Here is a 27964-nt window from a genome sequence, read left to right as displayed (position 1 = left end):
CTTGCTTGGGGCACTGAAACCTATTGTAATGCTTCGACCATTGTTGAGCTCTGGTAATCACCAGAGAAGGTTGTTGTTGAGTCTCTTTGATGTTCATAGCTGAGTTCTACACCAGGGATTATCCCTATCACTGTGTCACCATGTGACATCTTTTTTAATTTCATGTTACCTACCTAAAGTATAATAGTCAATTTCTGCTGCATTGCTCCTTAGACCGATGTTGAAATTATCTTGATATAAAATTGAAGCCAACCCAGCTGGGAAACTATTCCTTCAGGATGTTGCTCTGCTCAGACAACATGACAGCCTTCCTGATTCTCCTCTCCATCTCCTCACGGCCACCTTCAGTCACTTTGTCCTGATGAACTGAAACTGCACAATGAGACCTCTTTAAGAGTAGCAGTTCTATATCTGTTCTGTTTTAAGAAGTAGTTAATTAGTTTGCTGAGCTGTTATTGTATTGCTTGTTTTCCAGGGTTATCCTGCTCCATATAAAACTGTCTCTGCTCGGGCAGTCTGCACATCCACCGTTCTGCGCTTGCCAGCCACTGCATTTCAGTCAGTCTTCCAGAAGTACCCAGAAACCCTGGTCAGAGTGGTTCAGGTAAGGATACATTGGTACTTTTAAAGCCGTGTTGCTGCAGTGCAGGTGCATTGGAACATTTGACTTGCATTGCTGAGTTGGGTCCTTGTTGGCGGGTGGACGAACGAGGAGTGGGAATCTTGCGGCTGGCCAACCCAAAGACTTGCTGATATTGTAGCTTGGTGCATTCTGGATCCCAGGGAAGTAATACCAGACCAACCTCCTGCATCACTCTCCCATGTTCACATTTAAGGTTCACATTTAACCGCCTGTGGTTAACATGATGTATATGGACTTTCAAAAAGCCTTTGGCAAAGTCTATATGATGGACTTGTTTGAAGAACTGATACCCATTACAGGATGGGTATCAACTCTGCCACAGGAAGCAGAGAGTTGTGTCGAGGAGTTGTTTTTTCAGATTGGAAGGGTGTTTGCAGATGGCTCAGAACTTCAAAATGTTGCTAACAGTGAGGAGGATAGCAGCAGACTTCAGGAGGACATTGGTCCATTGGTGAAATGGACCGACGTGCAAAGAAGTATGAAGTGATGCACCTTGCTGGAAAAAATAAAGAAAGGCAAGCAGTTAAATTAATACAACTGTAAAGAGGGTGCAGGAACAGAGATTTGGGAATGGAAGTACATAAGTCTTTGAAGGTGACAAACAAGTTGAGAAACTATTAATAAGGCCTTATTAATAGATACATAGTGCAAAAGCAAGCAATTTTGCTCCACCTTATAAAACTCGTTTTAGCCCTAGCTGGAGGATTGTTCTGTACACTTTAAGAAAGATGTCAGGGCCTTGGAGGAGGTGTAGGGGAGATCTGCTCGGATGGTACCAGGGGTTGAGGGGTTAAAGTTACATGGAGTGGCTAGGGACACTGGGGTGGTTCTCCTTGGAACAGTTAAGGGGAGATTTGTTAGTAGTATTCTAAAATCATGAAAGGTTTTGATGACGTAAACATAGAGTTTACAGTGGAGAAGGGATGATAACAAAAACACATTGAGGTAATTGGCAGAAAAAGAGGGGTGATGATTAGAACTTGCTGATGACCAGGGAGTTGTTTCAGCCAGTGCCGTTAACCGTAAAATGATCATTAGTCATAGAGTGGAAAGTCTTACATGGACTTGGAATAATCTTTATGCTTTGCCATTTGCAAAGTTTCCACAATGACACTGGGCTTATTAAGCAAATATAGAGTCCACTTTAATGTTGGGCCTATGTTTCTCCAGAAATGTAGTTTCTACATTGCACATTGCTTCCATAATCAATGACAGTCCAGTCATCGTTAGTACTTTCTTCATGTTTTTATTATGGAAAACTTGTTTTCCATTTGCAACTCCAGTTTGGAAGGAGGAAATCTGTAGTTGTGTTGCGGGACACTTTCAGAGGATGTAGTTCCACATCTATCAGTGAGCTCTCAAGAAAAGTTAGTAACATTGATGTAGTCCTGTGAGTAACAGTGCTTTCTCTCTCTCTCAGATAATCATGGTGCGCTTGCAGAGAGTGACCTTCCTGGCTTTACACAACTATCTGGGCCTGACCAAGGAGCTGTTCAATTCGGTATGTGTCAAAATGGGAAAGATAAATGATCCTTGTCCACCCAACTCTAAAATGCAAATCAGTTATTGGGGAATTTCACCAGCATGTCGCTTTGGGATGCTGAATCTTGTGTAGCTAGTTTACTGCCATATTAACAGTTAGTTATTGTATTGAATTGTTGCCTTGTGACTCTTACCACAGCTTGAGGAGGGACAGCTATTATCACTGCTTGTTGACTCATAGTTGGGATTAGAGAAAACAAATGAGACAACCAGAGCAAAGGGTTTTTTAATTATTTCATCACATTCATGTCAAATCAAAGGACTGATTTCCAGCAACTTGAAGCCCTTAGAGCTAAATTGTTTAATTTAGAACTGAAGGGACTGAGTGCTTATGTAACAGATACACTGTTACCCAAACCAAATGAACATTGGAAAGAGTTAGTGGCCATAGAAACTGCTAGTCTACAAAAGACCAAAACTAATTTAGTCTGTTGTCTTCCTTCTGGTAGTCGCATGATGCTATAATGAAGTAATCACAGCCATTAATCCCCATCAATTAGTCTACAGCAGACGCAAACATGATGTGAGAAAAAGCCCCAGTGGTGGAGAGCTTTGAGATCCATGGGCCCAAGGTCACTTGTTGCTCCCAAGCAAATAATCTGCACGTGACATCCAGCAAGCTTTCTTTCTGAAATCTAGTTTGCCTTTGAATAAATCATCACCACCTGCAGTCTCCCTCAGGACTCTGCTCCGTAAAATAAGAACTGAAATAAAGTTCCCACAGATGAGTAATGGGTCAAAGCTTCCTGCAGCCCCCAAATGAATTAGTTAGATTTTGTTCTTGCTGGTTTAATTTCCATGATCTTTTGCACAGCAAGTTGCTGTAAGTGGGTGATGGGAACAGTATGGCATCTTCGCCAGGGCATCTGGGTCTGTTTGACCACAAACTGTGTTTCTTCATCATCATCATTGTCTTCCTCCCCATCTTCCTCTTCTGTTTCTTCCTGTTTTTTGGCTCTGCCCAAAGGCAGATCCGACCCACAGTGCCACAATCTCCACCATGAGTAGGGCAAGGAAGCAGGTCCTGAACCCAAAGAGAAAATGCTGGAAAATCTCAGCAGGTCTGGCAGCATTTGTAAGGAGAGAAAAGAGCTGATGTTTTGAGTCCAGACGACATTTTCCTCCTTGCAGATGCTGCCAGACCTCCTGAGATTTTCCAGCGTTTTCTCTTTTGGTTTCCGATTCAGTAATTTGCTTTTGGGCAGATCCCAAATCCATCCCAGCTGGAACAGGGATCAAACCCCCCGTGGTTGACATCAAATGGATCCACGCCAGCCATCCGACCGACCACCAAGGAGTCCCAAATTGCTGTTGCAACTTGCACTTCTGCATGCATGTTGTTTTCTGGAGCTATGGATAGTGCTGGGAGATATTTGGAATCTTTCCATCACATTGGGCTGACTAGGAATCTCTTCCATTCTTACCGTCTATCATTAGATTACGTTGGAAGGTTACAAGTTGGCGATTAACCTGGTTCGCTGAATTGTGACCGCTTCTTCCTTGGCCATCAAGTCCTGGAGTGGGACATAAACCTGGAGCTTCTGCCTCTGAGGCAGGGATGCTACTTCATCCAGTTGAAAAATTGTCACTGAACAACACAGAATCTGAATCAGAAGCTAGAATGGTGAATGCATTGTCAAATCCAGCACAGAGGCAAAATAAAGATTGGATTGAGGGAAAGAGTAAAAGAGAGATTTAAAAAAATTATTGTAGGTCTCCAATAATAAAAAGCTGAAGGAAAGTGACTCCACACTAAGTAAAAGTTAATTTTCACTGCCAGATAAGTTTACACTTTGAATGAAATGGACAAGTCTTAACATTGCGTGGCAAAGTGTATGGTGTCAAACTTTGACCCAGTCCAACGCCGGCATCTCCACGTCAAACTTTGACCCATTACTAATCTGTCGGAACTTTATTTCAGTGCTTATCTTGCGGAGCAGATTCCTGAGGGAGACTGCAGTTGGTGATTCATTCAAATGCAAACTAGATTTCAGAAAGAAAGCTTGCTGGATGTTAACGTGCAGATTATCTGCTTGGGAGAAACAAGTGACCTTGGGCCCATGGTTCTCATGTCATTCTAAACACCCGAAAGGGGAGCCAGGTGGTGAGATGCTGTTTATCCGCAGCTTAAAGAGGAACACATGTCAGACAATAACTTTCAGATAATTGTGTTTACTTATCCACCTATGTTAGCCTGACATTGCTGCCTGATTTGCGTATAGGTGACAGTGAGGGGTGTTACCACACGCTGTTGTTTCTGCAGTACATTCTTGCCTCTTGAATTCAAATGCAGGCAATGTCCTCTGCTTCTATTGTTCTGAGCAAGGTGAATTAGCTCATCATGGTCGAGATTATCCAGTCCCTGCTGAATCCTAATAACAGCAATCATATCACCACTCACCCTTCTATTATTCCATTGAGAACATGCTCAATTTACATAATTACTCTTCAATCCAATTCTGCCTTCCTCTCAATCATTCTGGTTGCCCTCTTCTGTAGCATTTCATTAGCTGCAATATCCTTTTTTGTAATGTGGTGAACAGAACTGCACACAATGTTTTAAGTGTGGTTGCAATAATGATTTATAAAGTCCCGTTAGCTTCTGAGCAAGCTACTGATGTACAGGTTCCATGGAAAATATTGGATTGATGAATTTGATCCCCAAACCAGCAGTGAAGTGCACAGAATTTGATGTAATTAAAACTTAATTTGAACTGTTCAGTCAATGTAAAGTTAGCGGGTTTTTTTTGAGGGCAGCTACCTTAACGTGAACCAAAAGCAAAATTCTGCAGATGCTGGAAATCTAGATCAAAACAGGAAATGCCAGAGATTCTCAGAGGTCGAGCTGTCTCTGGCCGTGGCCCGCCTGTCTCTGGCCGTGGCCCGCCTGTCTCTGGCCGTGGCCCGCCATATCAACCCTTCCTCAGAACAGAAAGATGTTACAGATGAACAGTATTTAAAAAGAAACTGAACATAAGAAAAGAAGCAACAAAACAGGCACACGCACATATGTACACATGCGTGCTCATGCTCGCGCACACAGGAAAGTATATAAAATGAGCTCTGAAGATGAGGAAATGGTTAAATGTCAAATACAATATATACAGGAAGAATAATGAGAGAAATTGAAGAAATAAAGGGCATATAGAGAACTGTGGAGAATAATCACGCACGCGCACACACCACAGTCAGTGAAGGAGTTTGCATGCCTGGACTGTCTAGAAGATTTGATCTGCAATGGTTAATCACAATGTTCTTTATCTATCTTTAAATTTATCTATAAATCCAACTATCTATAAATTCAACTTTCCACTGATCCCAAATCTACTTCATGCCCAGATGCATTGCTAATCGTTTCCACCTATTAGTTCTGGTGCCCTAGGCTGCGCAGCGTGTTTAACACCGTTCAGGAATGTGGATGGGACAGATGGAATAAATGTGTTAAATGAGTTGGAAGCTATGATTCATGGTTCAGATGAGACTGGGGGCAAAATACTTCATGCAATTAACTCACATCAACCAGAAGTAGAAATTCATTAATCTCTGAAATGTTAATTTTTCTATTTAATTTGTGACTCCTTAATATAATTGATCTGTTTAATACTTTGTAGTAATCCTGCAGCATTGGGAACTGCCACCCATCAGAACTGAGCAGGGCTAAAAACATCTCAACACTCCTCTTCAGAAAAGCACAGCACTGAAGCAACATGCAGCCCAACATACATCCTGCATATGTTTTGTCTGCTGCTTTCTCTCTCAGTTTTGAATAACAATGGGGGCTTCAGTGAAGGAATTTTGGGGAGCGACTGAGGTCCGACTACTGATCTCAGTGGCTGAAGCAAATGCATTAGTCCAGGATAGATTCTATCTTGAGTTTAGGATGTGAAAAGCCATCGTCTGATCCATTAAATCTCTCAAACACAGGAAGAGCTGAGAACCTGATTCAGTTAATCTGTTGAAAAATATTTGTTAAAGATTTGTATTGGATGATATTTCCTGAAACCCGTGAGGAAATATCCTAACTTCCCTCCTATTCACTTACCAGCTAATATAGTGAGTTACCAAAATTAGATGTCAGGTATTGATTTCTGGGGACATCATGAGCACATAACCTACACATTCTAGAAGTGAGGAACCAAGCTTGATGCCTTTGCTCCACCACCTCACATACGTTCATTGCGTGCATGGAGGAATTTCTCTATTGTGAATGTGCAAATCGTGGGTTAATTATGATTCTGGTAAATGTTTACTACAGGAGAGCCAGGCTATCCCCTTGGTGTCCATGTCTGGCATCACCCCGTCCAGCCCCAGTAAAGTGGTCAAGCGGCAGCATATTCTCTCAGGGATGGATGAAGATAATTTTGAGAAAGTGAACAGAGGTGCTGATGTTCCAGCGCACAGTTTGGAAACAGGTACAAATCCTACCTCCTTGTTCAAAAAACCAATGTTCAAATTGCTTTGTGCTCAATGCAACAGTGACTGTCATTCTATCGATTTGAAATGCAGTGGCGTAGTGGTATTGTCACTAGACTAGTAATCCAGAGACCAAGGACCCGGTTTCAAATCCCACTGTGGCGGATGTCAGAAATAGAATTCAATTTGAATTCTATTAAAATCTGGAATGAAGAGACTAATGATGACCATGAAACCATTGCCGGTTGTTGTAAAAACCTCTCTGGTTCACTAATGTCCTTTAGGGAAGGAAATCTGCCGTCCTTACCTGGTCTGGCCTACATGTAACTCCAGAGCCACAGCAATGTGGCTGACTCCTAAGTGCCCTCTGAAATGGTCTAGCAAGCCATTCAGTTCAATATTGGGATGGGCAACAAATGCTGACCTTGCTCATGATGCTGACATTCCATAAAATTTTTAGAAGTGTGAAATAGTAGCAGTTTTGCAAGCACTTGGAGGGCCGAAGGGCCTGTTTCCTGTGCTTTACTGTTCTTTGTTCACAGAGCTCCAAAAAGAATGGCAGTGGAAAAAAATACACCAATGTTTGTCTTTGGTGGGTTATTCCATGGTAAGGTTAATGTCTTCCTTTTCATGGTATCCATTAACTGGGGGGAGGGGCTTATGAATGACTTGTATAAAGATCACTTTGTTCGTGTTGAAGTTGAACATTTGCAGATTTGCTGGCCTGGGCACCAAGATCCAGTTTGGGGTCCTGGTGCTTCACAGGAGCCAACATCCAGTGTGATCATGAGAAAATAGCAGACATATTCCTGTTCCCTTGACTCTCTCACACACAAAGCAAGTGCGTGGCTGAGCTTGATATCCAAGCAGCACTGTAGCTGTGCTCTTAGTGAATCTTGCATTCAGAACTATTGATCAGATTGAAGTTTGGATTGAATAGGATCCAGTTCACTAATTCTAAATTCTTCTGCCTACTGATGTACTTGGCGATTTTAACCAGATGGAAATCTTAAAGCCAGAATGATTTGCTGACAATACAAAGATAGTTGGGAAATCAGGTTGTGAGGAGGAAACAAAGTTTGCAAACGGCAATATATATGTATTTTTTCAGTGAGTGGGCAGCTATTTGGCAGATGGAATATAATGTGGGAAAATGGAGGTTATTCACTTTGGCAGGAAGAATAGAAAAGCAGAATATTATTTAAAGGGAGAAAGGTTGCAGAATTCTCCAAATAGAGGGATCTGGGTGTCCTTGTACAGTTCATGATACACAACTTAGCATGCAAGGACGGCAAGTAATTAGGAAGGCAAATGGGCTGTTGGCCTTTATTGCAAGCATAAAAATGTTGAAGTCCTGCTCCAACTGCAGCGGACGTTGGTGAGACCACACCTGGAGTACTGAGTAGAGTTTTGCCTCCTTATTTAAGGAGGGATTTGCTTTCATTGTAGGTAGTTCAGAAGATGTTCACCAAGTTCGTTGTTGGAATGAAGGGTTTTGTCTTGTGAGGAAAGATTGAGCAGGTTGGGCCTACGCTGATTGGAGTTTAGAAGAATGAAAGGTGATCTTATTGAAACATATGGCTCTGAGGGGGTTTGACAGGTGAAATGCTGAGAGGCTGTTCCCCCTTTAGGGAATCTAAACTAAGCAATGCAATTTAAAAATAAAAGTCTCCCTTTTAAGACAAAAGTTCAGAATTTGTTAGAATCCCTACAGTGCAGAAGGAGGCCATTCGGCCCATCAAGCCTGCACTGACAACAATCTCACCCAGGCCCTAACCCCGTAACCCCATGTATTTACCCTGCTAGTCCCTCTGACACAGAGGCAATTTATCATGGCTAATCAACCTAATCCGCACATCTTTAGAGTGTGGGAGTAAACCGGAGCACCTGGAGGAAACCCACGCAGAAACTGGGAGAAAACGCCAAACAGACAGCCACCCAGGGCCGGAATTGAACCCAGGTTTCTGGTGCTGTGAGGCAGCAGCGCCAGCCGCTGTGCTCTGAAGGTTGGGAATATTTGGAATTCTCTTGATCAGAGAGCAGTAGAAGCTAGGTCATTCAATGTATTCAAGGCTGAGATGGAGAGACTTTTGATCCTTAAAGGGGTCGAGAGTTATGGGGGTGAGGGGGCGGGGGGTGGGGCACAGACAGGAAAGCAACATTGAGGCCATGATGAAATCAACCACAATCTTATTGAATGGGGGAACTGCTTGAGGGATGGAAGGACCTACTTGGTTTCTTGTTCTGAAACATTCCCTGGTGAACACACTGTGCGCTGGCACCAATTGAGGGGAAATTCTGAGCCTCTGTGAATTCCTTTACAGTGACTTTGTAAAACCTACGAATAGCTGCACATTCAAGGTTTCTGGAGCAGTCGGAGCTGTGGAAAGTTAACCCATTAGGGCATCCAGCTCGGAGGAAAGAGTGGCCCCTTGGTTAGAGGTCCAGTATTCTCAATACTCTGTTCTACTGTTGTACCTTTAAGAGGTTCATTGTTTATTGAGTTTTTGTTTAACGTGGAAGAAGAACTGAGCTGACCAGTGAGTGTTGGTCAGCAATATCTCTACAGCCCTTTCCTCCATGCTGTACCTTCAGGTTAACTGTAGCTGCCCTTGATTGTGTGATTGCTGAGATGCAATAGGGAAGTCTTATCCTGCCCTTCAGTTATGTCTCAATGCTGAAACTAGACCTTCTCTCGCTTCAGTTGCAGCTGTCTTCCCTTCCTAGAGTCAGTATATGTGGCTGGCGGGCAGAAACACCAGTCAGTGTACATTTAATACTAAAGAATATATGATTATTTGGGAAGATTAAAGGCCATTTAACCAATGTACTTGTTCCAGGCTGTGTTTGCCCACCACAATCAGCCTTTCTCCTCTTTCAATCAAAATCTCTCTCTATTAAAATTGAACTTTCTCTCAAAGTTTCTGCTTTCAAACTGTGGCATATGTAGGTCAGAGACTCAGCAGCTGTACAGTTCTTACACCTGGTACTCCTGGAATAGAGTGATCTCTGCTGGCATTATGACACCCTGACATTTTCAAATTGATTGATATATCAGGATTTATTGCACAAATGTCTGTCTTGTACAGCCCTGACTGACGCTGAAAGGATTGTAGTCGGGCCCGCCTGCAGGAGTCCGGACTCGGTGTTGATTCACTTGTCTACACTTTGTACTCCTTTCATCAATTTAAGGCTGAAAGGAGCGAGATGGTTTTTCATTGTCGCTCCTCCCTGTAAGCTCTGAGGCAGGTGCTTTGTTTTATTTAATCTTTCAATCCATAATCTGTATTGCAGTCAGAATCAATGCGCCATCCACTTCAGACTGCATTGACAGAAAATGTCTCGTTCTTAAATTGTTTATAAAATAAATTGAACCACAATCCCTGGCAGTAGTTTGTCGTTGGTTCTGACTTTGTCAACTCTTTTTTAAAAATGAGTTGCTTCTCCCCTCACTGTGTGTGTCTGTGTGTGTGTCTGTGTGTGTGTGTGTGTGTGTGTGTGTGTGTGTGTGTGTGTGTGTGTGTCTGTGTGTGTGTCTGTGTGTGTGTCTGTGTGTGTGTGTGTCTGTGTGTCTGTGTGTCTGTGTGTCTGTGTGTCTGTGTGTGTGTCTGTGTGTGTGTCTGTGTGTGTGTCTGTGTGTGTGTCTGTGTGTGTGTCTGTGTGTGTCTGTGTCTGTGTGTGTCTGTGTGTGTCTGTGTGTCTGTGTGTCTGTGTGTCTGTGTGTCTGCGTGTGTGTGTGTGTGTGTGTGTGTGTGTGTGTGGGGGTGGGGGTGTGGGTGGGGGTGTGTGTGGGGGTGGGGGTGGGGGTGGGGGTGGGGGTGTGGGTGTGTGTGTGTCTGGGTGTGTGTGTGTCTGGGTGTGTGTGTGTCTGGGTGTGTGTGTGTCTGGGTGTGTGTGTGTCTGGGTGTGTGTGTGTCTGGGTGTGTGTGTGTCTGGGTGTGTGTGTGTCTGGGTGTGTGTGTGTCTGGGTGTGTGTGTGTCTGGGTGTGTGTGTGTCTGGGTGTGTGTGTGTCTGGGTGTGTGTGTGTCTGGGTGTGTGTGTGTCTGGGTGTGTGTGTGTCTGGGTGTGTGTGTGTCTGGGTGTGTGTGTGTCTGGGTGTGTGTGTGTCTGGGTGTGTGTGTGTCTGGGTGTGTGTGTGTCTGGGTGTGTGTGTGTCTGGGTGTGTGTGTGTCTGGGTGTGTGTGTGTCTGGGTGTGTGTGTGTCTGGGTGTGTGTGTGTCTGGGTGTGTGTGTGTCTGGGTGTGTGTGTGTCTGGGTGTGTGTGTGTGTGTGTGTCTCTGTGTGTGTCAATTAAGATATATGAGGTCAACATTAACTTAGAAACTTAGAAACCCTACAGCACAGAAAGAGGCCATTCGGCCCATCGAGTCTGCACCGACCACAATCCCACCCAGGCCCTACCCCCATATCTCTACATATTTACCCACTAATCCCTCTAACCTACGCATCCCAGGACACTAAGGGCAATTTTAGCATGGCCAATCAATCTAACCCGCACATCTTTGGACTGTGGGAGGAAACCGGAGCACCCGGAGGAAACCCACACAGACACGAGGAGAATGTGCAAACTCCACACATTATTAAGACTAACTTTTCACTTCCAGCTTTTTATTAATTGCATTTAAATTCCACCCGCTGCTGTGGTGGGATTTGAACCCCTGCATGTCAGCATGGGCCTCTGGATTGCTAGTCCAGTGATAGTACCATGATGCCACCATGCCTCTCTAGAGATCAACTGTTGTGCAGCTATGAACTTCCTCAGCACGGACAGGAGTCTTTTGGTCCCCATCAATGAACATAATCTGAATGAAGCCACCAGGACAGTTTCCCTATCAGCCCCTTTAATACTGTCACTGAGTGGCTGTTGAAGCAAGAGAAACGTGGAATAAAGTTTAGTTATTAGTGTCACAAGTAGGCTTACATTAACACTCTAATGAAGTTACTGTGAAAATCCCCTAGTTGCCACTCCAGCGCCTGTTCGGGTACACTGAGGGAGAGTTTAGCATGGCCAATGCACCTAACCAGCACGTCTTGGGACTTTGGGAGGGAACCGGAGCACCCGGAGGAAACCCATGCAGATACGGGGAGAACGTGCAGGCTCCGCACAGACAGTGACCCAACCGGGAATCGAACCCGAGTCCCTGGTGCTGTGAGGCAACAGTGCTAACCACTGCCACAGTGCCGCCCACAATGCAAATACCTATTCAACCCATTGAGCTTGTTCTTCCCATCAATCTCTCAATTTCCTGCATCATCAACCATCGTTAGACTCTGTGTTAACCCTCAGGACTTATATGGGGAATCCCTAATTGATCTTCCTGAGGGACTTGTGGAATATGAGTTCCTGTGGTGATTGGCGAATGCCTAACCAGGCGGAACTCCTATCCTGAACCCTTGATAAGGCAGACCCCTGAGCGGGTCCAGTGATCTATCGCCCCGGGTGGGACTCGTGTACACGTACCACAAGGTTGTGGTTTAACTTTTGCTTTGATAAGTAAAACGTCGTTCCTTTCCAGTTGGCTTCCTGAGTTATTACAGACCTATGTAATCTTCTGTGAGAAACTCGTACAAAACTTTGACTTTATCTCCAAAGCTAATGGGATAAAACTGGAGAGTATTCAATGCTGTTACAGGTCCCGATACATGACCCTGCACAGTCACTTTGTTTTCTACTGGTGGTGGATAAAGGGAAGGTTTTGTTGGAGTGTTCAAAATGATGTGGTTTTGATAGAGTAAATGAAGAGAAATAGTTCTTCTGGGCAGGTGTGTCAGTAACTCGGGGAAACAGTTGAGATAAAGAACTGGAGGTGGTGAGCATTTCTTCTTACGCAGAGAGATTTTATGACCTAGAATGCAGTGCCTGAAAGGTGCTGAAAGTAATTCAGCAACAACTTTCCAAAGTGCATTGTATAAATATTAGAACAGGAAGAGTTTACAGGGGGATGGGCCTAATTGGATCACTGTTCAAAGAGCTGGCACAGACACAATGGGCTGAATGACCTGTTTAGCTGTACGCTATTGAGTCTACAACTTTCAATATCCAGGTAGTGCAAGTGGTTGTAATCCGTGTAGAGTGTGGTTACATTGTTTTATACAGTACACTAACCTCTGGTTCCATTGCAAGACAACTGTATTATACTGATACCTGCTGTAAAAGTAGACGCATCTGGAAGTACGAGCAGGCCCTATTAGCATCTTAAAAGGAAGACGCCAGGTTAATATTTTGGATTGAGACCACTTAGTAAATCTAAGATTTCTGAGAAAAGATCCATGGGTGGCACAGTGGCTAGCAGTGCTGCCTCACAATGCCAGGGACCCGGGTTCAATTCCCAGCTTGGGTCACTGTCTGTGCGGAGTTTGCACATTCTCCCTGTGTCTGCGTCTGCTTCCTCCGGGTTCTCCCATTTCCTCCCACATTCTGAAAGATGTGCTGGTTTGGTACATTGATCCGAACAGGCGCCGGAATGTGGAAACTAGGGGAATTTTGCAGTAACTTCATTGCAGTGTTAATCTAAGTCTTACTTGTGACTAATAAATAAAGTTTAATTTTACTGGAAGCATTAATCTGTCTCTTCATTTTTTCAAGAAACTGATGAGTATATTTTCAATTTATCCACATCTCTGACTTTTTGAAGAGGTTAATCGATTGCACAACTGATTTGGACCAGAGCTCATTCCATATTTAAATATAAAATTTTTCCAGACTTGATTGAAGCTTTTTAATTTTGTTCTTTTGACATTTTGGCAGCTGGAAAGGCCTGTAGACCTGACAGTGAGGGTGCTGACCTAGTCTTGAAGCTGCAGCACCTTTGGGGTAATGATAATATCGCCACTATGTTAATTTAGCCCCTAAACAGTCAGCGTGAGTCAAGTTCTCAGTTGAATGCTAAATGGTGTTTCTGATCTCTAAATTTAAATGCAAATGCGTGAATCAACAGAAGAAAAGGGCAGGGAGCGCCTCACAGTGATTGGCAAAAAATGCAATTGCTGGAAATTTGAAATTAAGCAGAAATGGTAAAAATACTCAGTTCTGTCAAGCAAAATAATGAAAGCAAGGGATAATGTTTCGTAAAATAGGAGCAGGGAGAGGCCTTTCAGCCCCTCGAGCCTGTTTTGTCGATCAGTTAGGTCATGTTGTTCCTCTGTTTAAGAAAGGGAATAGAAATGACCCTGGTAATTATAGGCCGGTTAGTCTTACTTCGGTGGTCGGTAAGTTGATGGAAAAGGTCCTTAGGGATAGGATTTATGACCATTTAGAAAGATGCAGCTTAATCCGGGTTAGTCAGCACGGATTTGTGAAGGGCAAGTCTTGCCTCACAAATTTGATAGCATTTTTTGAGGAGGTAACTAAGTATGTAGATGAAGGTAGTGCAGTTGATGTCATATACATGGATTTTAGTAAGGCGTTTGATAAAGTCCCCCACGGTCGGCTTATGAAGAAAGTAAGGATGTGTGGGATAGAGGGAAGTTTGGCCGATTGGATAGGTAACTGGCTATCTAACAGAAGACAGAGGGTGGTGGTGGATGGAAAATTTTCGGACTGGAAACCGGTTACCAGCGGAGTGCCACAGGGATCAGTGCTTGGTCCTCTGCTATTTGTAATTTTTATAAATGACTTGGAGGAGGGGGCTGAAAGGTGGATCAGTAAATTTGCTGATGACACCAAGATTGGTGGAGTAGTGGATGAGGTGGAGGGCTGTTGTAGGCTGCAAAGAGATAAAGATAGGATGCAGAGCTGGGCTGAAACATGGCAAATGGAGTTTAACCCTGACAAATGCGAGGTGATTCATTTTGGTAGGACAAATTTAAATGTGGATTACAGGGACAAAGGGTTCTGAAGAATGTGGAGGAACAGAGAGATCTTGGGGTTCATATCCATAGATCTCTGAAGGTTGCCACTCAAGTGGATAGAGCCGTGAAGAAGGCCTATAACGGGGGTTGGAGTTTAAGAGCCGTGGGGTTATGCTGCAACTGTACAGGACCTTGGTGAGGCCACATTTGGAATATTGTGTGCAGTTCTGGTCACCTCACTACAAGAAGGATGTGGAGACTGGAAAGAGTGCAAAGGAGATTTACCAGGATGCTGCCTGGTTTGGAGGGTAGGTCTTATGAGGAAAGGTTGAGGGAACTTGGGCTTTTCTCTTTGGAACGGAGGAGGTTGAGAGGAGACTTGATAGAGGTTTATAAGATGATGAAGGGGATAGATAGAGTGAACATTCAAAGACTATTTCCTCGGGTGAATGGAGCGGTAACTAGGGGGCATAACTATAGGGTTCATGGTGGGAGATATGGGAAGGATGTCCGAGATAGGTTTTTTACTCAGGGAGTGGTTGGGGTGTGGAATGGACTGCCTGCAGTGATAGTGGAGTCAGAAACTTTAGGAACATTTAAGAAGCTATTAGATAGGCACACGGAGTACTTCGGGGTGATAGGGAGGAAATACCTTGATCTTGGTTTCAGATAAAGCTCGGCACAACATCGTGGGCCGAAGGGCCTGTTCTGTGCTGTACTGTTCTATGTTCTATGACTGACTTGTCCCTTTATCCCTTAACCATCCATTGACCCAATCTCAACACCGACCTCAGGCCCTGCCTGAGGGTGACGGATACGGAATGCACTAGGATAGGGACTCTGAATAGAATCAGCAGTGTGTCACCTGAAACATTAATTCCTCAGTCCACCCTATGTATTTCCAGCAGCCAGTACCAGCAACAAGTTTCACACTAAGTATGCAAAACAAAAAATTGTATAACTAATTTTTATATAGAAAACACCTTTATATCAACAGGTAGTCTGTGAAATTTTTATATCGTGGGGTGGGCGGCGCAAAAGCAAAAAGGTTGATGCACCTGGTTTTCACCTCAGCTCCGTTCTAATTTCTTTGCTATTATTCTAACCTTCCCTCAGCGTACGCTGCTTTAGATCGAGGTAAGAAGTCTCACAACACCAGGTTAAAGTCCAACAGGTTTATTTGGTAGCAAAAACCACTAGATCGAGGTAGACAGTTCACAATCCTTTAGTATACACACAACTATAAAACTTGTAATAATGTCGTAAAATGTCCTATGTTGCTTCACGGAGCACAGTCCAACAAATATTAATATTGATGCTGAGCCAAAGGAGGAGTTATCTGGTGACTTGGTCAAACAGCTATCTAGTTTCTTCAGCAGACAATCCTGTGCAATCGCATTGTCTGTGATTTGCGCTATAGACTTTTTTGCCTCCCCTGCTTCATTTCCTAACTTTAATCCATCCCAGTGTCTCCATTTCTTTGGTGCATTCAACCTCCTTTGAAACGCAGCCAGGTACAAGGTGCAGAATGAGGCTTTTTGGCCCACCGAGTCTGCACCAACTCTCCAAAAGAACATCTTGCCCAGGGCCACCCCTTCGCCCTACCCCTGTAACCCTACACATTTATTAGGGCTAATTCACCTAACCTGCACATCTTTGGACACTAAGGGGCAATTTAGCATGGCTAATTCACCTAACCTACACATCTTTGGACTGTGGGAGGAAACTGGAGCACCCGGAGGAAACCCACACAGACACGGGGAGAATGTGCAGACTCCACACAGTCACCCAAAGCCAGAACCGAACCTGGGTCCCTGGTGTTGTGAGGCAGTTGTGCTAACCACTGTTGCCCACTTGTCTAGCTCTTCCATCAAGGTGTCACACAGGAGCGGAATTTAAAACATGGGGTACTACCTGACCACTTGTACCCTTTGACAGTAAGATTAGAAAAACAGGATAGCAACGCAGTGATCTGCCTCAGGGTGGATTACCTTTGCACCTAACGGGAATGATTTCCAAAAGCACCTGTACTAAAATAGGCCACAGTCTCCAAATGAGCACTGCATTCTAGTGCACCTGTCAGCCTCTTTGGGATCATTGAATCCTCCATAGCACATTAACTACACTCCTCTGCCTCTCACCAACACTTTATCCCTGGGAATCTCCTGATACTGCTGGGTAGTGTGCAATCAGGTGGCAGTAAAATGTATTCGTTTGTACTGAAATTCCCCATTTGTCACCATTACTATCAATATCTTCAGCCATTGAATTTAAGAGAAAAGTTACATTTTATGTCAAGGAAATGGGACTGACTGGATTACTCTTCAGAGAGTTGGCATGGACCTGATGGGCTGAATAGCCTCCTCCTGTGCTGCCAAGACGCTATAAATTTATGACACAAACAGAAAATACTGAAAAATCTCAGCAGATCTGGAGAAGGGTCATCCAGACTCGAAATGTTGGCTCTATTCTCTCCCCACAGATGCTGTCAGACCTGCTGAGATTTTCCAACATTTTCTGTTTTTGTTTGATTCCAGCATCCGCAGTACTTTACTTTTATCTGTGAATTTATGACTCTGATAAATAATTCTAATGCTGAAATGTTCTTCCTGACACAAGCGTCACACCATATTTGCAGAGTTTTCTAATGGAAGAGGAAGTAAGTGCTGTGGTAGCTACTAATCGTACAGGAATATGCATTTTAAAGATATCCTTTCTACCAAAACCTTTGGTCCATCACTTGCATTATCCCAGAGCTTCCTCATAGAAAGTGCCTCATTCCCCATTGTCAATGTTAAATACTTTGGCATATGCCTTGAGTGCGATTTGAGAAATAACTCTCACTGAATCACTATTTATTGTGTTGACCATTGTAGCTACACTGACTAATGTGTGCAGTGGTAGGAAATATTACTAAAATTACTATTTAAAGTAAAACCGTGTCTGTGTGGGTTTCCTCTGGGTGGTACAGTTTCCTCCCACAGTCCAAAGATGTGCAGGTTAGATGGATTGGCCATGCTAAATTGCCCCTTAGTGCCCAAAGATGTGTAGGTTAGGTGGAATAGCCATGGTAAATGCGCAGGGTTACAGGGATAGGGCGGAGAAGTGGTCCCGGGCAAGATGCTCTTTCGGAGAGCTGGTGCAGACTCGGTGGGCTGAATGGCCTCCTTCTGCACTGTTGGGATTCTAAAAAGTAAAGTAAAGTTTATTTATTAGTCACAAGTAAGACTTACATGTGAAATTTCCCTAGTTGCCACATTCTGCGCCTATTTGAGTCAATTCACCTAACCAGCACATCTTTTGGACTGTGGGAGGAAACCAGAGCACGCAGAGGAAACCCACGCAGACACGAGGAGAACGTACAAACTCCACACAGACAGTGACCCAAGCCAGGAATCGAACCCGGGTCCCTGGTGCTGTGAGGTAGCAGTGCTAACCATTGCGCCACCGTGCATGCCAATCAAACTCTAAAGAACCCCATCTAGACCCCAGCACAAGAAGAAATATGATTGCAGCAGACAGTGAGTAAAAGACTCAAACCCCAAGAAAGACAGACCTACAGATCCTTGGAAGAAGGATGAAAGGAAAATTGATTGACCTTTCTGAGACTCAAAGCATTGCAGATGCAGCAGATGCAAGCTAAGACAGAGACTGGGAGCCCAGATAGCAATGAGCACAGACCAGACTACTATGGTTCTATGTATATTTGGTTTACTTTGTACCTGGCTGCAACCCTTCCCAATAACAGCTAAATGCAAATCCATTTATCTTCAAGTTATAAAATTGCTTTTCTGCTTGCTGTACTGTTCATGTGAACAAAGCAAACAGGCACACAATGCCTTGAAATAGAGGTGTTTTGTTCATGTAAGTACTCAGTGGATACAGTGGCATTTCTTATAACAATACCAGTAAGAATAGCATCCTTTAAATCATTCAAATCAGGTTTTACAAGTGGCAATGCTATTTTGTTTCTGACTGGTTTATGACCAACCCTGAGAAACGTATGTATTTTGTTTGACACAACACAAGTTATGACTGCAGCAGTTCCCATGAGGGAAATGGTCTCTGTTTTGTATCAGCAGTTTTTACTGTTTTTCGGACACTGGGCATATTAATTTTATTTATAATTGCAGACAATAGCCTTGGAAGCGCACAATTTATCCTTGACAGTCTGAAGAGACATTGCTCAATTTGACAATAATAGAAATAAATTGCAGATTGAAATGTAGCTCAGAGTTTCAGGTTGTCAAAATACAAAATACATAATGTGAATAAATTATAATGGGAAATCGAATCTAAGAATTTGATTTTTATATGGAATAACTTAGGAGGTGGAATCTAACCTAGGAATTCAGATGGATCATTTGTAGGATAATGGATAGCTGGGAGTGAGTTGCAGGCTGCAATCTAATAGAGGGTTTCCAATGGATTATGCACAGAATACCTATAATTGAGAGCGAGTTAGAGGCTGGTTCAGTTGGTTTAAGGGCAATCTGGATTAAAAGATGGGGGAGACACCCGAAACATACTCTCGTTTGTTTTGCATGATGAAACTCAGTCAGTGGCCGGAATGTACCATTCGTCAGTGTTCTAATCTCCTTGGTGAGAGCTGATCGTTATAGTGTGTATTTATCACTTGGAAAATCAAAAGCTGATTACCCAGGACTATATATGATAAGTTTACTATAGCAACAGTTTGAATTTATAAAGTACCTTTCATAAGAATTTAATCAAACTCAGATACCAAGCCATGTAAGGAGATATTAGGGCCAATAACCAAAAGCTTGGTCACATGTAGGTTTTAAGGAACTTTTTAAAGGATGGAAGAGGCAGAGGATAAGGGAAGGCACTCCAGAGCTTAGGCTTAAGCACTGCCTGCACTAGTGGAATGATTAAAATCAGAGATATTCAAGGCCAGAATTAGAGGAACTCAGGGTTGTGGGGCTAGAGGAAATTACAATGATGGGGAGGGGTGAGGCCATGGAGATTGGAAAACAAGGGAGTGAATTGAATAGCTTAACTGGAGGGTAGAACAGGGGAGGCTGACCAGGGATGTGTTGGAATTGTCTAGACAAGAGTTAACAAAAGTCACACAAGGATTTCTGCCACAGTTGAGCTGAGACAGTTGGGCAATGCTATAGAGGTGGAAATAGATGGTCTTGGTGATGGTTGGAAACTTAACTTGGGGTCAAATACGACACCAAGGATGTGAACAGTCTGGTTCAACTTGGGGCTATTAGTAAGAGGGATTGAGAGGGTAGCAGGTGAGCAATGTTTGTGGCAGGTATAGAAGAACAATATAGTTGGGATAAAGACTTGAGGAGAGATGTAGAGTAAAGGGTTAACATCAGAAGCACCTGATACAATGTCAAATGACAAAATAACAGATCTGGAAAAAAGCAGAACAACCTTGTGTAGAGTCACTGAGATAGACAGAACTGTAAGTAAAAATAGTGTTAGGAACTACAGTCTTAAGTAACCTATTTTGGGACCCAGTCAAATTCTAAAGAACCCCATCAAGACCCCAACACAAGAAGAAATATGATTGCAGTAGACAGTGAGTAAAAGACTCAGAAAAGCGCCAAGAAGCACAGACCTACAGATCCTTGGAAGAAGGATGAACAGAAAATTGATTGAAGACTTATCTGAGACTTGGAGCATTACAGATGCAGTGGATGCAAGCTAAGACACAGTCCGGGAATCCAGACAGCTGTCAGCACAGACCAGGCTACTGAAGCAGCAGCAAATCCAAAGTCTAGCTCAAGTATAAGGACTACTGAAAATCAATGCGCACATATGAATGCCACTCATGTGGCGTCATAAGGTCAAAACTGGCATGGGAAAGTTGAACACAATAAGAGTTTTAACAACACCAGGTTAAAGTCCAAAGAGCACATTTCCACTCCATCTGACGAAGGAGCAGCACTCCGAAAGCTAGTGGCTTTTGCTACCAAATAAACCTGTTGGACTTTAACCTGGTGTTGTTAAAACTCTTACTGTGTTCACCCCAGTCCAACGCCGGCAACTACACATCATGGGAAAGTTGAAACAGGGTGTCAATTTATAAACATTATAAGCGCTGTTTGTCATAACCTGAATGGAGTCGAGGACTGCCAAACGCAGGGCCCTGTCCTCTACAAAACATGTCCAGGCATTGTGCTTTTTCAACTAAGCATAAGCTCTGGGGTTAACTGTTCCCTGGTGCATTCCCCATGGCAACGCCTCGACCAATCAGAGTCGACTTAGCTGGTTTGTGTTTAAACAAAAGCTTGGGGATAACTGTTCCCAGTGCATTCTTCATGGCAATGTCCACTTAACAATCAGTTAGCACCCTTGTAGTACAAGTTTGTTGTTGCCTGTGAAATTTGGTATTCTTGTGATTCTGTCCTGATGAGTGGAAGATGAAAAGCTTTTTTTCAGAACTATTAACATATTCTGTACTTTGTACATTTTCTAGTGCTGGAGATTGTTATTTTATATCCAGAAAAACTTGTTCCATTTTATGTGAAGATAGATGTTGAATTCAGTTTAACAATGCTGGCATCACAGTGTATGAATAATTTCAACAATTCTTTAGTTTAGAGTTGCTTTTTGTATAAATGCTGTGCTCACGAAGTATGATGGTGGGGAGTCAAAAGTTCTTTCCAGATATGGTAGTGATTTTTAAGGGGCGTCTGGACGAATGCATGAATAGGATGGGAGTGGAGGGATATGGTCCCCGGAAGGGTAGGGGGTTTTAGTTCAGACGGGCAGCATGGTTGGTGCAGGCTTGGAGGGCCAAAGGGCTTGTTCCTGTGCTGTAATTTTCTTTGTTCTTTGTTCACTTTGGTACCCACTGTCATTACTGAGCACTATCCAGTTCAGATATACATATAAAAATTCAGTTCCATCCAACAATGTACCTGCATTATTCCCAACAGCTGTAAAAGACCTCACTACACTAGTTTGAACGTTCCTATTTCTCACGCCAGCTATTGTTGCTGTTCTTGAGGTTGTTAAATGTGGTGATTCTCCGGTGTATAGCTCAGTCAACTAAGGAATAAATGAGAAGATCCCAAGCTAATTTCACAAGGGATGAGATTGATGCTATCAGCCTGTGCTGGATTTGTAGTCAGACACCAGAGATAGACGCAGCATTGCTGCCAACTAGTCACCAAAGAGCCATGTCTATTGGTTCATTTGGTTGTGTCTGTTGCGTGATAAGTCTCTGCTGTTGCTGGAAAGTGAATTGTCAGATTTTGGTTTTACGTTCTAGTTCTATTAAAATGTTTTCTTCCTCCCTGTTTCAGATTCCAAGAATGTGGCGGGGGATAGTTTAAGCAAGAGGTGTCGCTCAGCTTCTGCACCTTTGGATATCCCAGGTTGGTGACCAGTGTATAGGAAACTAGCGACACTGTTGAATGTCTTGCTTCCTCATACTTGAGTTATAGGTTGTCTCTCGTATGTTATAATCCAGGTCGGAAACTCCAAAGTGTTTAAGGAAGTCCACCTGGATCATAAGTTTTGCAATTTGAATTTGGCTAGAGGAAGCATGAGATATTTCACTTCAGTATGATTCAAATGACCCACTAGGGAGCTTTTATCAAACAAAGTTTATTTAAGAATTCAGCTAACACACAGAAAGAAAATTAGGAATAGCTTTTACCAGTTGTAAACAAGAAAAAAAGACATGATATTGTATAAATCTTAACAACTAAATGAAATGTTCCAACCAAACAAATCTCCTTATAAACATACCCCTGCCACAGGTTTAACACAGAAAAGAAGGATGCTCCCATGATCTTTTGAATTCTGCAGCTTTGCTGATACATACACAGACAAGCTTGAAGTCAGAACAGCTTCCCAAAACATCAGGGAGAAAGAGAGACAACACTGCATCCAGTCTGAAGTAAAACATCTAACTAAACCAAAAGCCCAAACTGAAAGTGAAAGAACTCCTGTCACCTGACCTGTCAATCATTCTTCCTCCAACAATTCAGGGCCATAAAAATCCCGGACACTGCATTAGGCCCAGAGTAAAAATAAACAAAACCCCATTTAAACCATTTAAGCAGCAATAAAAGGACTTGCAAGCAGACAGCTTGGTGCCTGTTTATAACTGCAGAGAGCATGATTTTTAAAAAAACCTTTCTTAAAGGTACAGTAGTGCCACATGTATGTAGTTAGGGGTGTGAAATCACATGAGGACAACCTCAACTGGGATTTTGGGTTCATGTCACACTACGTGTAACCCCCATCATTTGGCCTGGGCTTGCAAAATCCTACTAACTGTCTTGGCTTGAGACAATTCACACCTCTTTAACCTGTGATTATCCCTCCCTCCACTCCCATTGTCTGTATCTGTAGAGACTTGATTACTGTTGGGACTCGCATTCCAACCATTAACTTGCAATCGAGTCTGTCTATATATGCCCTGTTTGTGAACCCAACTCTCCACTTACCTGATGAAGGAGTGCGTTGCAAAAGCTCGTGCTACCAAATAAAGCTGTTGGACTTTAACCTGGTGTTGTCAGACTTCTTACTGCCTCTATCAATGAGGATGGGGATATTTATGGAGCCTTCTCCTCTAGTTAATTGTTTACTTGTCCACCGCCACTCATGACTGGATGTGACGGACTGCAGAGCTTAGACCTGATCTTTTGGTTGTGGGATCGCTTGGCTCTATCTATTGCATGCTGCTTCTGCTGTTTGATATGCAAGTAGTGCTGTGTTGCTGTGCCACCAGGTTGGCATCTCATTTTTAGGTATGTATGGTGCTACTCCTGGCGTGCCCTCCTGCACCCTCCATTGAACCCAGGATTCATCCTCTGGCTTGACATAGTAGAGAGGGGATGTGCTGGGCTATGATTTGCAGGTTGAGATTAAATACAATTCTTTGCTGCTAATGACGGCCCTCGGAACCACACGGACACCCAGTTTTGAGTTGCTAGTTCGAAATGCATCCCTTTTAACAGAGTGGGTAGCGTCACACAACACAATGGAGGGCATCCTCGGTTTGAGGTGGAACTTGTCTCCACAGGACTGTGCAAGGGTCACTACTACCAATACTGTCATGGACAGATGCATGTAGATATAGTTTGTAACCCAAATTTGAGTACTTATACCGTGTATAAGCCAGAACCCCCAAACTGACACAACCTGGCTGGATTTGTCTTTAAAAGCAATCTGGGAGTCAGTATCGTGATGCTGGGGATGTTTGTTGCAGATTGGCAATCTGTGTATCTTTGTAAAACTGAATTGATCATCTGCCCTGTTGCTTTGAAATAATTGCTGGTTCTTGTTGCAGACGGAGCGTCCATTAGTAAATCTGATATGGATATGGCGTACGAAAGGGCAAGGATCAGTTTTTCAGCAGAGGAGCGTTGTTCCAGTTCTGTCATGTCTATCAAGGTACATATCTATCTTAGTACAGCATCTCGATCTTGAAATCAGCAAACTTAACTGGAACTTAAGCTAGGCAGGGAAACATGCACTTGGTTAGCCACTGAGACCAAAAGAATAGCTTATACCCGGTTCTCAAACCTGAAAAACCCAGTAGCTGCCCCGTATTTGCTTACATAGTGGCAGTTACTGCACTTCGAAAGTAAATGCACTAGGGGCTTTTCAATGTTTTAGCAGGATAAAGAATCATATAAATTCAAATCCAGACTATTTACATATATATATTGTGTGTGTGTGTATTATATATATATATATATATATTATATCCTATTGAATTTGTATGATTCCTTATACTGATGCCTCAAAGTTTCTTGTACCTAAAACACACGTATGTATGTGTATATATATATATAAATAAAACACCTATGATAGATAGATACCCTACAGTGCAGAAAGAGGCCATTTGGCCCATCGAGTCTGCACCGACCACAATCCCACCCAGGCCCTACCCCCATACCCCATAATCCCTCTAACCTACACATCTCAGGACACTAAGGGGCAATTTTAGCATGGCCAATCAACCTAACCCGCACATCTTTGGACTGTGGGAGGAAACCGGAGCACCCGGAGGAAACCCACGCAGACACGAGGAGAATGTGCAAACTCCACACAGACAGTGACCCAAGCCGGGAATCGAACCCAGGTCCCTGGAGCTGTGAAGCAGCAGTGCTAACCACTGTGCTACCGTGCCGCATTGTCTGCATCCTGATTCGAAACCATACGTGTCAAGAAAGCTCGAGTTGATCAGCCATGCTGTGTGTTTGTTGTGGAAAATTAAGTGATCATTCTTCCTAGTCTGCCTGGAAGAGTTCTTGAACAACTACACAAAAGTTATCCTGGTATAGTCAGGATGAAGGAATTGGCATGTCGTTATTTTTGGTGGCCGGGTCTGGATGTTCAGATTGAAGAAAAAGTGGGACTCTGTCTATCCTGTGCCCGAATAAGAAATATGCCACCATTATCTCCTTTACCTATATATAAAGTGTATATGTTTAATATACTTTTGTTTTTGTGTATATGAATGGTGTATCATAACAAAATAATGAAAAACATGGGGTCAATATAATGCTTGGGCTAGGCAGATATCCACTCCTCCAGGGGACTATTGACCAGCCAACCTGCTTCATTAATGAAACCTTGACCAAGTGGACCTGAACTCCTTGCATTTGGAGTGTTGGCCATTTCCCTACAGGGAGGGGGCGATGCAGTCTGTATCGGGTAAATCAACTATCACGTGTGATTTCTTAAGCTTGCCAGTAATTTCTTTTTGTGCCACCAAAATGATTTCTTGTTAATGAGCATTCATTTGCTTTCGGGCAGGCTGCTAAACGTCAAACAGACTTTAGCAGAGTCTGCTGCACCCTGGGTACCATGATGATTCCTTTGTAAGCCTATAAGGCCTTAACATAGGAATTAGGAGCAGAAGTAGGTAAATTCAGCCCTTCGAGCCATTGAGTCAGATCATGGCTGACGTTCCTTGGTCTCAAATCCATCTCCTCACCTGTTCCCCATATCCCCTTTTTTATTGGAAATATGTCTGTCTATCTCCTTGAAACCATTCAACGATTCAAACTCCAAACCTTTCAGTGATACTCTTGTTTTCTGGGTACATTGGAAATCAAACTAATGTTTATGTGGCAACATATCTGTAAGCATAAGAGTTGTTCGCTTAAACTTAATGTCTGACTTTCTCTTCGTTCCTTTGAACAAAGAGAAGTTGGAACATTGTACTTGCTTGAACATTTGAACCGAAACATGCAGCTTAACTTTCCATTCTTGTACCTTCTCCCAGAGTGGAAGCTCTGCTGATGCTAAATGTATTAATCTCACAATGGCCTGGCTGAACAGTGAATAAACATGTGACTGCAAGAGACTTGGGGAGTTGGGGGGGGGGGGGGAGGTGCGGTTCTGGCACTCTGTGCAATCATCTGCTGTTATAAAAACAGTGCTGGAGGTGATGCTTATTTATAAACAAAAATAGAAAACTGAAAAACATGCCTCTGACACCTAACCCCAATAATTTGTTCAATAGCCTTCTCTGAAGAAGAGTGTTACTATGATGGAGCAGCCTTCTGTCGTTTACCGTTACATTGAAGGCGAGGAACGACCAAGCGAGATTAGCAATCACAGACAGCATCACATGATTTTAGAGGCTGCCAAGAGGGATCTTCTGACCTTGATGAAACTTGATGTGAGTTATAAAAATACTTACAAAGGCAGCTTACTGTTGTGACAGGTGCTGTATTGCTAATTATATATGAGTAGGTTTTACACAATGGCTAAACTGGCCACGAGCCACACAAAGGTCTCCAACGTCACTGAATGTTATCCAATTTTACAGCCAAAGATGGCAACAAAAGTATTTGTTCAAATCACTCACTGCCAAAGAAGCTTGCATTTCTGTAGAATTTTAGCACGTCTCAAATGTCCCAAAAGACTTGACAGCTGTAGGTGCTGCTAGGGCTACCTCTGGGAGATGTCCACAGCTATGCTGAATATCTTTGTTGTTAGACTTCTACATGTTCTTGCTGTGGTAACATTTCAGTTGTCCTCTTGCAGAGAGGACTATAATAATCTATGATCTACTTTGACCTTGTTTGAAGTTGTTGAAAGGCCTGCAACTGATGATACTGATCGTGGGACACTTGGCTGGTGTGGGCATAGTATCAACACTGAACATCACAGCCTTTCAGCTCATAAAACAGAATGAGTCACTAAGCATCTGGAAAAAGAAATGGATTGGATATTATAAATAATTCATCTGACTGTGGAATAGTTTCCAGTAATTACACATTGATTGTCAAGTTGACATTGTTTATGAATGTGTTTGTCTGGATAAAGCTGTCCACTTCACTTCAGAGAATTGGAAAATACACCACTGGTATCTTGGAACACAGATCTGTGAAGGTGACAGTGATCTATCTGTTTACGGCTATACAAGGCACACTCATACATTGAGCACAATAAACCATGACTCAGTATGTTTACACAGGCTTAATGAATTGTGCTTCTCAAAACATTGCGTGAAATTGGTTGTGTGCTTCAACTGTGGATTTGGGTAAATTAGCCCTGTCTACATATAATTTAAAATTGTTGTGCCTTAACTTACCAGTTCCGCAGTGTTGATTTAGGGGGGAAGCCCAATGACGCGATGGGGAATCCCTCTTGGAAGTTCTCTCACTATCTGGCAATTGTCCAGAAGAGGTAACCTCCCATGGAGCGGCATGGTGGCACAATGGTTAGCACTGCTGTCTCTCGGCGCCAGGGACCCGGGTTCAACTTCCGGCTTGGGTAACTGTCTGTGTGGAGTTTACATGTTCTCCCCATGTCTGCATGGGTTTCCTCCGGGTACTCCGGTTTCCTTCCACAGTCCAAAGATGTGCAGGTTAGGTGGATTAGCTATGCTAAATTGCCCCTTAGTGTCAGGGGGACTAGCTGGTGTAAATGCATGGGGTTATGGGGATAGGGCCTGGGTGGGATTGTGGTCGGTATAGATGTGATGGGCCAAATGGCTTCCTTCTGCACACTTGGATTCTATGAATTGTGCTGGGTTGGGAACCATCCAAGAAAGTGATTTAAATTGCTAACTTTGGGTGGTTCTGCCAATTTTACATTCATAGTTACTCTGAAAGAGTTGGAAGGAAAAAAAAGTTCTTCTAACTTCTGAGTAACTATTTTAAACACTCAGCCCGAGCCCCGCATGGCTCACCCTGACCCCTCCCCAGGGACATCCAACCCCCACACACACCCTAATATTCCATTCACTTACCGTTGAAACTCACTCTGTCCCTTTCATTCAGTTTTAAGCTCTCTGCTTTACGACAGCCAGTGCTGTAGAAAGAGAGCATGTCCTCCTCTCCTCTGCTCCTTTTGCCCTTCACTGTCGGAGCCCTCAGGCTGCTTCAATGTTTCAGTCCCCACCGGCCTGAGCCAGGAATGCCGGGCAAAACAGGGGCTTAGGATAGAATGCTACAGAGCAGAAGGAGGCCATTGGATCCATCGAGTCTGCACCAAGTCTTTGACGTAGCATCTTATCCATCTCTGTAACCCACTATTTCCCCTAACCTATACATCTTGGGACACCAAGGGCAATTCAGCATAGCTAATCCACCTAACCTGAACATCTTTGGACT

General features: G+C 43.3%; 1 protein-coding gene across 1 annotated transcript in view; it reads left to right on the top strand.

Annotated features, from left to right (window-relative positions):
• The window catches only part of pnpla7b (patatin-like phospholipase domain containing 7b), a 320408-nt gene that overhangs the window by 42299 nt on the left and 250145 nt on the right, over window positions 1–27964 (top strand). The window contains exons 9-14 of the mRNA XM_078226670.1: window positions 476–604; window positions 2064–2144; window positions 6441–6597; window positions 21680–21751; window positions 23677–23780; window positions 25864–26022. Coding sequence (XP_078082796.1) covers window positions 476–604; window positions 2064–2144; window positions 6441–6597; window positions 21680–21751; window positions 23677–23780; window positions 25864–26022 — 702 coding nt within the window. The remainder of the gene's footprint in view (window positions 1–475; window positions 605–2063; window positions 2145–6440; window positions 6598–21679; window positions 21752–23676; window positions 23781–25863; window positions 26023–27964) is intronic.

Source organism: Mustelus asterias, chromosome 13, assembly GCF_964213995.1.
Source record: "Mustelus asterias chromosome 13, sMusAst1.hap1.1, whole genome shotgun sequence".
Taxonomy (NCBI): domain Eukaryota; kingdom Metazoa; phylum Chordata; class Chondrichthyes; order Carcharhiniformes; family Triakidae; genus Mustelus; species Mustelus asterias.
This window is presented reverse-complemented; position numbering and strand designations above follow the sequence as displayed.